At 46.7% G+C, this 12,690-nt stretch overlaps 1 protein-coding gene across 1 annotated transcript in view; it reads left to right on the top strand.

The window, feature by feature from the left end:
- Positions 1-12,690, top strand: part of LOC115456646 (ephrin type-A receptor 8-like) — a 195,916-nt gene that overhangs the window by 175,370 nt on the left and 7,856 nt on the right. Inside the window, exons 10-14 of the mRNA XM_030185869.1 lie at positions 587-712; positions 3,446-3,631; positions 4,966-5,027; positions 7,357-7,566; positions 10,913-11,062. Of these exons, the coding sequence (XP_030041729.1) occupies positions 587-712; positions 3,446-3,631; positions 4,966-5,027; positions 7,357-7,566; positions 10,913-11,062 (734 nt within the window). The remainder of the gene's footprint in view (positions 1-586; positions 713-3,445; positions 3,632-4,965; positions 5,028-7,356; positions 7,567-10,912; positions 11,063-12,690) is intronic.

Here is a 12,690-nt window from a genome sequence, read left to right as displayed (position 1 = left end):
AGTATATCGAATTTGAAATAAACTTGGAAACTTTGTTGCATCTGTTCACAGAATCCTTCAGAAAGATTTGTGTTCAAAGTGTCTTAAAAAGTGTGCACATTTATCGTTTTCACTTTGTTCACGAGATGTTTCAAAATACCTGTATTATGTGATTGTTTGCAAAGAATATTTATCACACTACGTATTTCTTGCATGATTATTTTATAGCTCTATCATAGGTGTATTTGTGAGCCAAGTTCATTATTAGGACACCCAGCCATTTATTTGTTATGAGTGCTGTTATTTTCATAAATTTCCTGAGGTGATTTTCAAAGCAAAAGTGTGCACAAAACTTGCCTATAGCCACACGAGGATAACTGCACATATTAATTATACATCTGTATAGTTGTAAAATTATTCCCCAAGCGATTAACCCAACATTGCAGTGAGCACCAAGCGAGAGAGAGGCTTTGCATCCATATTGTTTGGCTGCCCCCCCCCCCCCCCCCCCCCCCCCCCCGTCCGTGTGTCTAAGTGCTATACATTCTGTCCCATCATTAACTCTGCACCATGTGCTTTTTTTTCTCTCCCCATGACAAAATAACAGTTATGTTTCCAGAGTCTAAGTTTTACGTGGACCCCCATACCTATGAAGACCCCTTCCAGGCTGTACTTGACTTTGCTCGAGAAATAGAAGCTTCTAGAATTAAGATTGAAAAAGTCATTGGATCAGGTGAGTGAGACCGGTCTTTCTTTCCATGCCACTTCCTGTTATTTCTTGTAAAATTTGGTTAAGAATCAGTGGCCTACCTAGCTTGCTTGCTACCCGGAGCACCTCCTCCTCCAGTTATGTCCCCGCCCTCCCGCCTCAAAGCAAGGGGGTGCACTGAGAGATAAGAGTAAGGCTGTCGGATCTGCCGGCCCCCTGCCCTGGAACAGGACGTTGACATCGGAGGGGGCAGGGGACCGTCAGAGCCGACAGCCGCACGACTGATGAACGGGATCCCCTTGCTGCCCGTACCCGGGGCAGACCGCCTCCACCAACCAGCCCTTGGTACAGCAGAGATGTGCATTCCTGTAGGGTGACACGAGTGACCTGCAACCCATTCTTGTTCATGTTCTGCTTGGTAAGCGGGGTGGGGGGGGGGCAGAGAGCGATGTGTGGTCCTGTGTTCTGGAGATCTCTTCAGGGAGCACAAGAAGCCACGTGTCTCTGGAGCTTCCTACGGTCGTGTCATTTCATGTACGATGGAATCCACTCCCTCTAGGGCCGATGCTGAAAGCCACAACATAGAGCTGCAATGCCGATGGCTAAGCGTGTGGCTTCTACCGTGAAGTTTGTAAGAAAATAAACCGTGGCGATACAGTTCACTAATGAGCGTTAAATTCAAAGCACACACAGAACTTGCATGCTAATTGGGGAAAGCCCACCGTACACATCTACAACTGAACTGGAGTTGGTGGTCTGTGCAAAAGTTTTCAATTTACCTTATGTACTGTATTTTTGTTTATTCTTGTTTTTTTTACTATTGTTACGCTGTTAACAAAATTGTAAGATTTAATGTTAAACTGTACCTGGGTGAATCCCTTCATAAAGGCGGCTAATAAATCCCAATCTACTATAATCATTTGCACCTCCAACGTTCTGAAGCTGACTGCCAGGAAGTTGAAGCCCGGTTCGTAATGTCTGAAGCCTTCCAGTGACGTCACCGTGTTGCCGGGGAAACCGCGACGCCTTCTCAAGCACGGGCGGACCCCTGAATAGAGAGCAGGGCCACTTTCAACACCTTATCCAGCGAGGGAGCGAGCGATGACCTCCCACCCGCTTCCACCCGAGCCTGTGTGCCTGGAACTCGGAGGGAGGGTGGAGGGAGGGAGGGAGGGGGCCCTGGAACCTTGCTAGCGCCCGTTTCCTTTCTGTTGGAAATGGGCCTCTTTTACTAGTAAATAAATATTAGCCTCACAGAAATTTCTTGCACTTACTTTATTGCAAGGTTGATATTTATGTGCAGAAGAACATTGCAGCTCATTCACAGATGTGTACTGGTACTTTAATTTTCTTCGGACCTGAGCTCCGAGCTGCTACCTCCTGTTCTGTCTTTTTACAGTTGCTGTGGTAGCAGGAAAAAAAAAGAAAAGAAAAATCTGGCATTAAATTCTGTCAATTAACCCTTCTGCACTACCTCGGACCTGTTGGTGCATTTCTTGCGTTGTGCATACTGTGGAGGAGTAGCCTAATGGTTAGTGCAGTGGCCTGAGAATTGGGGGAACTGGGTTTGATTTCCCACTGCAGCTCCTTGAGACTCTGAGCAAGTCACTTAACCCTCCATTGCCCCAGGTACAAAATAAGGACCTGGATATAATATATAAACCACTTTGACTGTAACCACAGAAAGGCGGTGTATTAAATCGCATCCCATTTCCCATGTTTCCTTGTTTTACTTCACATTGTGGTGCAATTGCCTAACGACTGATTACCATGTATGTTGAAATACTGTGTTCCCATGTGTACCACACAAATGGACATCTGCTCTGGACTCCTTTATGCAGTGGGCACCCAGTAATGTGTGCGTAGACCTCGTGGTAACCTCGTGCTTCTGCTCACAGTGGCCTTTTGTGTCGACCCCTCTGAACCCTTCCCTTCCATTCATCAAGAAATCAGCATTGCCCAAAGTCTTGATCGGAAGCAGAAGTGCTGATCTCACCCAAAACCCCTTCCTGCCCAGCCTGAGCTCGCTGTCCAGTTAGCAGCTGTCCAGAAAACTGGCAAAAGGGTTCATGGAGTCAACTGTGCCTGCCATCAGGGAGGGGGAGATGGATGATAGAGGAAAATGAACAAAAAGCCTCCCAATCATACATACGGTTGTCTCTGCTTTCTGAAATGTGCTCTCTCTCCCCACCAGGGTTCTATCAGGATGGTTCTAGCCAGACCTCAATGTGGAGGAGGGGGGCACATTTTGCCCCTCTTCCCCCACTGCTGTCTGCCCCCTGCCTCAACCCCACTTACCTGGGCTAGCGGGGGTCCTGAAGCCCTGCCAGGAGAGGTCTTCCTCCAGCGCTGTTCACCCATGCTCAATTCCACTAAAACCGAGCATGCATGTGGGGGGGGGGGGGGGGATCCGGGCAGGCAGCATGGTGGCAAACAGCACTGGAGGAAAACTTCTGCTGGCGGAGCATGGAAACCCTTGCCAGTCAAACCAGCAGACCTAGGGGGGGAGGGGCCAGAATCCAATCTGAGGGGACCAAGGCCCCCCATGGCTGTGCCACCGGTCTGTGAGCTGTAATCTGAGCCATGCTTGGTTCTTATCAGAGTGCCTGTGCTCTGTGAGCTGATCTTTTATCCTGGGGGCCCTGTCAGCTGGTCTTGCACCCTTGCTGAATCCTGTTAGGGTGTCCTATTCCGGGACTCTTGGAAGAGTGCATGCATAATTGTTACTGACATGTGCACGTCCTCTCTGTTTGGCAGGAGAGTTTGGGGAGGTTTGCTACGGCCGCTTAAAGCTTCCCAGCAAGCGTGAGATCCCTGTCGCCATCAAGACTCTAAAGGCGGGTTACACAGAGAAGCAGAGGCGGGACTTCCTGAGCGAGGCCAGCATCATGGCACAGTTTGACCACCCCAACGTCATCCACCTGGAGGGTGTTGTCACCAGAAGTATGTGTTATATAACTTTGCAGTGCTGGTCATTTTATTTTTGTTTGTGTAAGTCTTACATGAGCGTTGAGGAGTTACATCAAATACAGATATCCATAACTATATCACCTTTGATGTATCTGTAAACAAAACAAATCAGTTTACATGAAATAATAAGTTAAAAAGAAAAAGTAAGAAAAGGAATGCCATTGTATTAAGCAGAAGAGGTAAGAGGGGAAAGGTTTTGAAAAAAAAGAAATGGAAAAGTCCCATGTCTGCCTGCCGGCCCTCGGGCCATGCGCCTTGCCAAAGTGCTATGTTTATTATCTTTTATGAATGTGAATTTTTGTAAACTACTTTGTGTTGATAGAAGGGGTAAGATAAGAATTTAATAAAATGGAGTTCACTGTCTCGTGCGGGGGAGGGGGTGTCACTGGACGTGTGTGGCCAGGGACGGCCCAAGACAGTCTTCCGCGTGAGGCAGGGGATGGTCTGCTGCCCTGGCTCAGCTCTGCCCCCCCCCCCCCCCACCAGTGTGACAATGGCATCTCCCCCCTTCCTTCCCCGAATTTCAAAAGTCAGCAGCAGCGGTTCCCATATGCTGTCCTGCCACCAGCCCAGTCCGTTCTCTCTACTGCGTCCCACCCCCATCTCTGAGGAAACTGAAAGTACATCGTAGAGGTCGCTCCAAAAGAGAGACGCCTGAGGCCCCTGCCTCAGGTGGCCTAATGGTAAGGTTGCTGTCAAGGCTGCCGAGAGGGGGTTGGGGCAAGATTCCCCCAAGGGGGTTCGGCGTCGGAATCTGTCTCTCTCCTGCTCCTGACGAGACCCGGGTGATCGCATCCTGACAGGAGCAGAAGAGAGAAAACTCCGGTGCTGGGCCCCCCTTACAGGCTGGGGAGGAGCAGACACAGGGCTTTGGGGCCTCAAGTGCTTTAATATGTTTTGCGGTAGACTTTTTTCCTGCGTAGTTAGCCCTTAACGCAGTTTAGTAAAAGAGCCTGTTTCTTCTGAGCTGAGCGGGAGTCCTCCAACTGCATTGCTACCAGCAGGGGGTGGTGCTTCAATATTGTGTTTTCAATCATTAGGAACAGACAGGTTCTCTGGAGTTCTGCAGAGCTTGCTTGTCCCTCACTATTGAAAATGTGATAGTGAAACACCGCCCCCCACTGGCAGGACTGTAGGTGGAGGATATCTTGGAATGACACAAGTAATATGTGGAGGTGGGAGCAGAAGTGAAATAGATTTTTTTTTTCAAGTAACAAATTCCCGAAGACTGTTGCTAAAAGCAGGATGGAACGTCACCCAGACCTTCTCCAGGCTGTCAGATTAACTCACTTTTCCATATTGTTTAGGTAGACTGGTAATGATTGTTACGGAGTATATGGAGAACGGGTCCCTGGATTCATTCCTCAGGGTAAGGCGTGTTCGTAATTCAAACTCTTTCATCTCAGTAACGCTTTCTGTGTTCATCAAAGGTCCTGCTGGCTGGCACTGAAACATGAAGTCCTGAGTCTCTTCCTGGGAGGGAATTGTTCATGAAGAAGTGGGGCCAGGTTTCTTCCAACACTGCCCCACACCTGGGAAAGGCCCATGTACGAGGGAGGCAGAAGTACAGTCTTTGGGGGGGGGGGGGGGGGGGCTCTGTCCTTTTGCTTCTCTGACAAGACCACCAAAGTGGAAGATTTATTGCCAGTTTTATTACTGATCAATGCAATTGGGAAGAGCACAGCCATGAAGTCCTGTACGTCTCAGTATCACAGTCATGGATTCCACACTCAACTGCCACCAAGCTGAACTCTCCCCAGAATCACAGCCTCATGGGTCCCTCACTCACTGCCACCAAGCTAAGATCTCCCCAGTATCACAGCCTCATGGGTCCCTCACTCACTGCCACCAAGCTAAGATCTCCCCAGTATCACACTCATGGATCCCACACTCACTACCACCAAGCTAAGATCTCCCCAGTATCACACTCATGGATCCCACACTCACTACCACCAAGCTGAACTCTCCCCAGTATCACAACCTCATGGATCCCCCACTCACTACCACCAAGCTAAGATCTCCCCAGTATCACACTCATGGATCCCTCACTCACTGCCACCAAGCTGAACTCTCCCTAGTATCACACTCATGGATCCCACACTCACTACCACCAAGCTAAGATCTCCCCAGTATCACACTCATGGATCCCACACTCACTACCACCAAGCTGAACTCTCCCCAGTATCACAACCTCATGGATCCCCCACTCACTACCACCAAGCTAAGATCTCCCCAGTATCACACTCATGGATCCCTCACTCACTGCCACCAAGCTGAACTCTCCCCAGTATCTCAGCCTCATGGATCCCACACTCACTGCCACTAAGCTGAACTCTCCCCAGTATCACAGCCTCATGGATCCCTCACTCACTGCCACTAAGCTGAGCTCTCCCCACTATTACAACCAAATGGGAGGTTGGAGATGGGATAGAAACTAGACTGAGATTCTGTGTAAAGAGAATAGTTTCCATGAAGGCAACTAAGGGAAGAGATTTCTGGATTTTGCTCATGCTTGTTTTCCCGTTTTGACTCAAGGTGAGTTACACTTAGGTTCACTAGCTATTTTCCTGGCCCCAGGGGGCTTTCAGTCTGTTTGTACCTTAGGCAGTGGAGGTTTAAGTGGCTTGTCCAAGATCACAAGGTTCCAAAGTGGGATTTTTTGACTTCCTATGCCCTGCTGTTTGGAGTGGAGGTGTCATCTAGAGTTCAAAGGTCAGGGAGGAGCAATGTGGCATAGTTCAGGGTTAGGGAAGATGATGTTAGCTTGAGTTTATTCCGGGAGACTATGTGGAAAGATGGGGGGAGGGTTTGCAATGGAAGTAGGATGACAAAGGACAGAGATAAACAAAACTTATTTTATCAAAGATCTTCACAGTTCAAGTGCATTACTTCACGTTCATATGCTGGGCAAAGTGGGTTTGGATGCAGAAGGTAACAGGATTTTGCTTGGTGCTTCCTTTGACAAAAAAGGTCCCTCTGGCAGCCCTGGATTAACCAATAAGCAAAATAAGCACATGCTTAGGGCACCAAGGGAAGGAGGGCACCACAGAGTTTTTTCCCCTGGCATTCATAAGAGCATAAGACTAGCCATACTGGATCAGACCAGTGATCCATCTAGCCCAGTATCATAGTAACATAGTAAATGACAGCAGATAAAGACCTGTACGGTCCATCCAGTCTGCAGCAACATTCCGGAATCCCTAAGAGCAGCAACATTCTGGAATCCCTAAGAGCAGCAACATTCTGGAATCCCTAAGAGCAGCAACATTCCATTCTACCAATCCCAGAGACAAACAGTGGCTTCCCCACATCTATCTCAATAGCAGACTGTGGACTTTTCCTCCACTCCAGGAACTTGTCCAAACCTTTTTTTAAAGCCAGATACACTAACTGCTGTTACCACGTTCCCTTAACTCTTTCACTGCCATCTGCCACACCCAACATGAATTTTAGTGTTTTTCTAATTATTATAAATATATATGATGTTTTGTTTCTCAGCATTTACTGAGTCTTAATGTCTTTGCAGTTAAGCAATGGAAGGGTCAAGGGGCACCGTTGCTGGGCTGTGCTTAGGGCGTCAGTTGGCCTTAATCCGGCCCTGCCCTCTGGAAACCTAAATATAGAGGCACTGTTAGAATGGCCCTGTTTGTGCTCTGTAGTAGACTTCAAATTGCTCATCATCAATTTCTCTCTCTCAGAGCCATGACGGACAGTTCACTATCATTCAGCTGGTGGCCATTCTGAGGGGGATTGGTTCTGGCATGAGGTATCTCGCTGATCTGGGCTACGTACACCGGGATCTGGCTGCTCGTAACATCCTTGTCAACAGTAATTTGGTCTGCAAAGTTTCTGACTTCGGTCTCTCCCGGGTCTTGGAGGATGACCCCGATGCCGCATATACTACCACCGTGAGTCAGAAATCATAGGGAATGTTTATTTTATCTGTTCAAAAACATGAAAATAGCTTGATTTTCCAGAATGAATTATTTTTCTTTTCTTGAGGACAAATTAGAGCCGAAACCTCCAACCGCAACAGTCAAAAAAGAGAAAATATTTTGCCGAGTCCCCCAAATGGTATCGGCTGCATTCAGGAGAAGGAGTCCTCAAAGGTGGTCCCTCTGGACTCTTCCCACAGACCCTTCTAGAAACAATCATTTCCAAATTCATAAATGTCTTGTGTTTCTGGCAGGGCTCACTCCGGGGCTTTTCAAAGCTGTCTTGGGTTGGGTTTTCTGGATATCAGGAATCAATGTGCCTGAGATAAGTATCATAAACGTCGCACACCCAATTTATTCTCATTTATCTCAAGCTAGTCAGTGTGGACATCCTAAAACCTGACTGCCTATGGGGTTTCCAGGACAGGTTTGGAAAGTCCTGCCAGAGACTGGCATAAATCTGGGTTGGCGCCCTCCTGCAGCTACGCAATTCCAGTCTGTCCTATGGGAATGATCTCCAAACTTGTAAATCTTCTATTTTAGCTTAGTAAATAAAAGAATTTCTAATTTGATCTAAGCCATACATAACTCGATATATGAAGTAACAGCATACACATAAATAACTCGCCATTTAGATCATGGGGGGAAGGGTGTGACAAATGTCCTTTAGCTCTGCGACTGCAATTCCCAGATGGGCTGGGGGGGGGGGGGAGGCCCTGCACCTCTCTCTCCTGCTTTACCAGCTAGAGTCGGAGGATACCCTGCTGAGACTGCATAGGAATAGAAACAACATGGGCATTGATGTTGAAAGATCATTTTTGAAATTAGCTGGACAACCCAGACTGTCCAAATTCCCACTCCCTACTGACCAGCTCCGTTTTATCAGGGCAAATGGTTTCCTGCACCCAATGTAGCCAGTCTAAAAGAGGGGCCACAGGACAGTCCTGGGGTACAGTTTAAAGTTTAATATTCAATGAGGGTAGCTGATGTTACCCGGGTTATTCTGGTCAGTTAAACAGCAGACTGAAGTTAATCAGACAACGTTCGTAAATTTTAGGCCAGTTATTTAACTTGTTAACATTATCTACTGAAGGCCTCATCTCTGGCCATCTTCAAATCTAAGCTAAAAACCCACCTCTTCAATGCTGCTTTTAACTCCTAAACCTAAACCTAACCCTTCAACTGTCCCCTATCCCTGATATGTCCTGTCTGTCCTAACCCTTATCCCTTACTTGTCCTGTCTGTCTGTCATAATTAGATTGCAAGCTCTATCGAGCAGGGACTGTCTCTCCATGTTCAAGTGTGAAGCGCTGCGTACGTCCGGCAGCGCTATAGAAATGATAAGTAGTAGTAGTAGTATCTTCATACAAAGCAGTTACTTAAATCCTACCTACAAGGGGTCAATATTCATGGGGCACATATGTGGTTAAGTGCCTTGATTCAGCATTTCACTGCCTACGTTAAGTCAGTTCTATCTGTATGTGGTGTCGCCCTGCGGCAGTTAAAGTAAACGTTTACTACTTCCAGCTAAATATATCTCCCAAAGCATTTAACCTTCATATACTGAGGAGGAGAGATAACGGACAGAGAAAGGGAGTGAATGAGGCCAAAACAGTAACGACACAAACAAAACTATTTGAGGCCTTTGTCTACTTACCTTTATCTAAATATCTGGGCTGAACATTGTCTAAAGCTACCAGATACCAAATAACTGGGACCACCAGCATTGACTGGTAAAGTGAAATCATGCCCTGAGCAGGTGCTGCCTTTTTTGGCTGGATAAATTGTACTGTGAACAATGATTTGCCAGGTAAAGTTCATCTGGGGGGGGGGGGGGGGGGGGGGTGAGTAGGGGGCAGGGAAGAGATTTTTAAATGTTAGACTTTATTCAGCTAACTGTAAAATGCTCACTGAACCGGTTCCTTTGAATACGGACCTAAGGATGACTACAGTTCACCAGGACATCCATTTGACACATACAGGAGAACTATGGACAGTCCATAGTTGGCTGGACTCGGGGACGTAACACGGACACGGCAGTTCACGCAACAGTAAAACTAGGACCTTTAGTCTCATCTTAAGTAAACCTGGCTTTTTTACAAGTTTATTATCTACTGAGGAAAACTGAGGGGCACCAACAAGAGCCTATGGATGTTTCCGCAATATTAGAAACTTCGGATTCAGAAATAGTGCCACCGAAGCAATCAGTGTCGCTGCGGTGGCTACCTCCTGATAAACAATGGCCATTGAGGATGTTCTTTAAAAATAGAAATTAATCCTAGGTTTTAAGATTCAATTCTTTCCTGATGTATCAAGAGATACCCAGCGTCAGTGGTGTGCTGGAGCAGGCTCTCACAGGCTCGCAAGAGCCGGTTGTTAAGTTTTTAAGACTTTTGGGAGCCGGTTGTTAAAGTAGGGCCCTCCATGGTTACTTTAACAACTGGCTCCCAAAATGTGGGTTGGGCCCCCTGCTGAATTCTCTTTTACTTTGCTGGTGGGGATGCTGAGCCCTGCCAGCCAAGTAAATAGACTGCTGCTGCTCCCAGCTCCTTGTTTCCAGCTCTGAGCAGCAGGCTGGGACTTCTCCAGCATGTGTGAGAAGTTTGAGCATGCTGCTCAGAGATGTTGGGAGTGGTGGCAGTCCATTTATTGGCTGCCAGCAAAGGTATGCCTAGCGTGCCCGCACGAAGGGAGGGAGGAGAGAGAGGCAAGTGTTGCTCCCCCACCCCACCCCACCCCACCCCGGCCACCCCTGGCCCTTCCAACTGCAGAGCTGGCTACGTCCGGAGAAAGAGCCTGTTGTTAAAAATTTACCAGCACACCCCTGCCCAGCGTAGACGTAAGCAATTTCTTTTGTTGAATCCTGGGGTTTTACAAATAGGTGGAACCTTTTTTCGAAGATATCCATGTAAATATATCATTAGATATAAAGGTGTAAAATATGTTTTCTTTGAATCATCTCACTTGTCAGCATTTTTGGCAACTAAGAGATTATCAGGAGAACGATTAGGCTCTTCATAAAGTACATATCTAGGTATAATATGCCTTTAAATTTTCTTTTCCTATATTTCCCTCTTTATTAAGTCTTGGATCCAATATTGTGGACTTGAGTGTAATTATATTTTCTTTCTCCTTGTTTGAGAATTGCTTTGTAAGAGTTTGTTACCTTCAGAAGCACTTTTCTGTACAGGTGAAATTGCTTGGATTTAAGTTGTTAAAATTTCATAAATAAATAAATAAATAAACCTGGCTTTTTGCATTTCCTTCTTTCCACGCTGCTCGCTGTCATTGTTAAACAACCGGAATGGTTATCTTTCAGGGAGGGAAGATCCCAATCCGATGGACCGCTCCCGAAGCCATCACCTTCCGGAAATTCTCTTCCGCCAGTGACGTCTGGAGCTTTGGCGTGGTCATGTGGGAGGTGTTGGCCTATGGGGAGAGACCTTATTGGAACATGACCAATCAAGATGTAAGTACATTTTATTTTTGTTACATTTGTGCTCAATGCGGCTTACATGGGGCAATGGAGGGTTAAGTGACAAGGAGCTGCCTGTGCCTGAAGTGGGAATCAAACTCAGTTCCTCAGTTCCCCAGGACCAGAGTCCATCACCCTAACCATTAGGCCACTCCTCCACTGTTGCTACTATTGGAGATTCTACATGGAATGTTGCTATTCCACTAGCAACATTCCATGTAGAAGGCGGCCCTTGCAGATCACCAATGTGGCCGCGCAGGCTTCTGCTTCTGTGAGTCTGACGTCCTGCACATACGTATGTGCAGGACGTCAGACTCACAGAAACAGAAGCCTGCGCAGCCTTCTACATGGAATGTTGCTAGTGGAATAGCAACATTCCATGTAGAATCTCCAATAGTAGCAACATTCCATGTAGAATCTCCAATAGTATCTATTTTATTTTTGTTACATTTTTACCCTGTGCTTTCCCACTCATGGCAGGCTCAATGCGGCTTACATGGGGCAATGGAGGGTTAAGTGACTTGCCCAGAGTCACAAGGAGCTTGCCTGTGCCTGAAGTGGGAATCAAACTCAGTTCCTCAGGACCAGAGTCCACCACCCTAACCACTAGGCCACTCCTCCACTGTTGCTACTATTTGAGATTCTACATGGAATGTTGCTATTCCACTAGCAACATTCCATGTAGAAGTCGGCCCTTGCAGATCATCAATGTGGCCGCGCAGGCTTCTGCTTTTGTGAGTCTGACGTCCTGCACGTACTTGCAGGACGTCAGACTCACAGAAACAGAAGCCTGCGCAGCCTTCTACATGGAATGTTGCTAGTGGAATAGCAACATTCCATGTAGAATCTCCAACAGTAGCAACATTCCATGTAGAATCTCCAATAGTAGCAACATTCCATGTAGAATCTCCAATAGTAGCAACATTCCATGTAGAATCTCCAATAGTAGCAACATTCCATGTAGAATCTCCAATAGTAGCAACATTCCATGTAGAATCTCCAAAAGTAGCAACATTCCATGTAGAATCTCCAAAAGTAGCAACATTCCATGTAGAATCTCCAATAGTAGCAACATTCCATGTAGAATCTCCAATCGTATCTATTTTATTTTTGTTACATTTGTACCCTGCGCTTTCCCACTCATGGCAGGCTCAATGCGGCTTACATGGGGCAATGGAGGGTTAAGTGACTTGCCCAGAGTCACAAGGAGCTGCCTGTGCCTGAAGTGGGAATCAAACTCAGTTCCCCAGGACCAAAGTCCACCACCCTAACCACTAGGCCACTCCTCCACTCATCCGTCTCCTGAGTGGTGGTGCCAGCAGTGAGAGGAAGCCTAGATGACCGACGTATAAAACCAACAGTCTCTCTCCTGTCTGATGCCCTTGGGTTTCCACGTGTGGAACACACAATTCAACATTTTCCAGGATATTAGAAGTACAAAAGATTATGGTATTAATTTGCATGATGGAAGCAGAGAGGGATTATAGTATTAGCTTCTAATAAACAAAATTAACTCAGAGGAAGTAATAACCAAGTGTCTGAGTAAATCTGATACTTTAAATTTATTTATTTATTAGAACTTATTTACCGCCTTTTTGAAGGAATTCTCTCAAGGCAGTGTA

This window comes from Microcaecilia unicolor, chromosome 13, assembly GCF_901765095.1.
Source record: "Microcaecilia unicolor chromosome 13, aMicUni1.1, whole genome shotgun sequence".
Classification (NCBI taxonomy): domain Eukaryota; kingdom Metazoa; phylum Chordata; class Amphibia; order Gymnophiona; family Siphonopidae; genus Microcaecilia; species Microcaecilia unicolor.
Note: the sequence above shows the minus strand (reverse complement) of the source record. Positions and strands in the feature narration are given on the sequence as shown.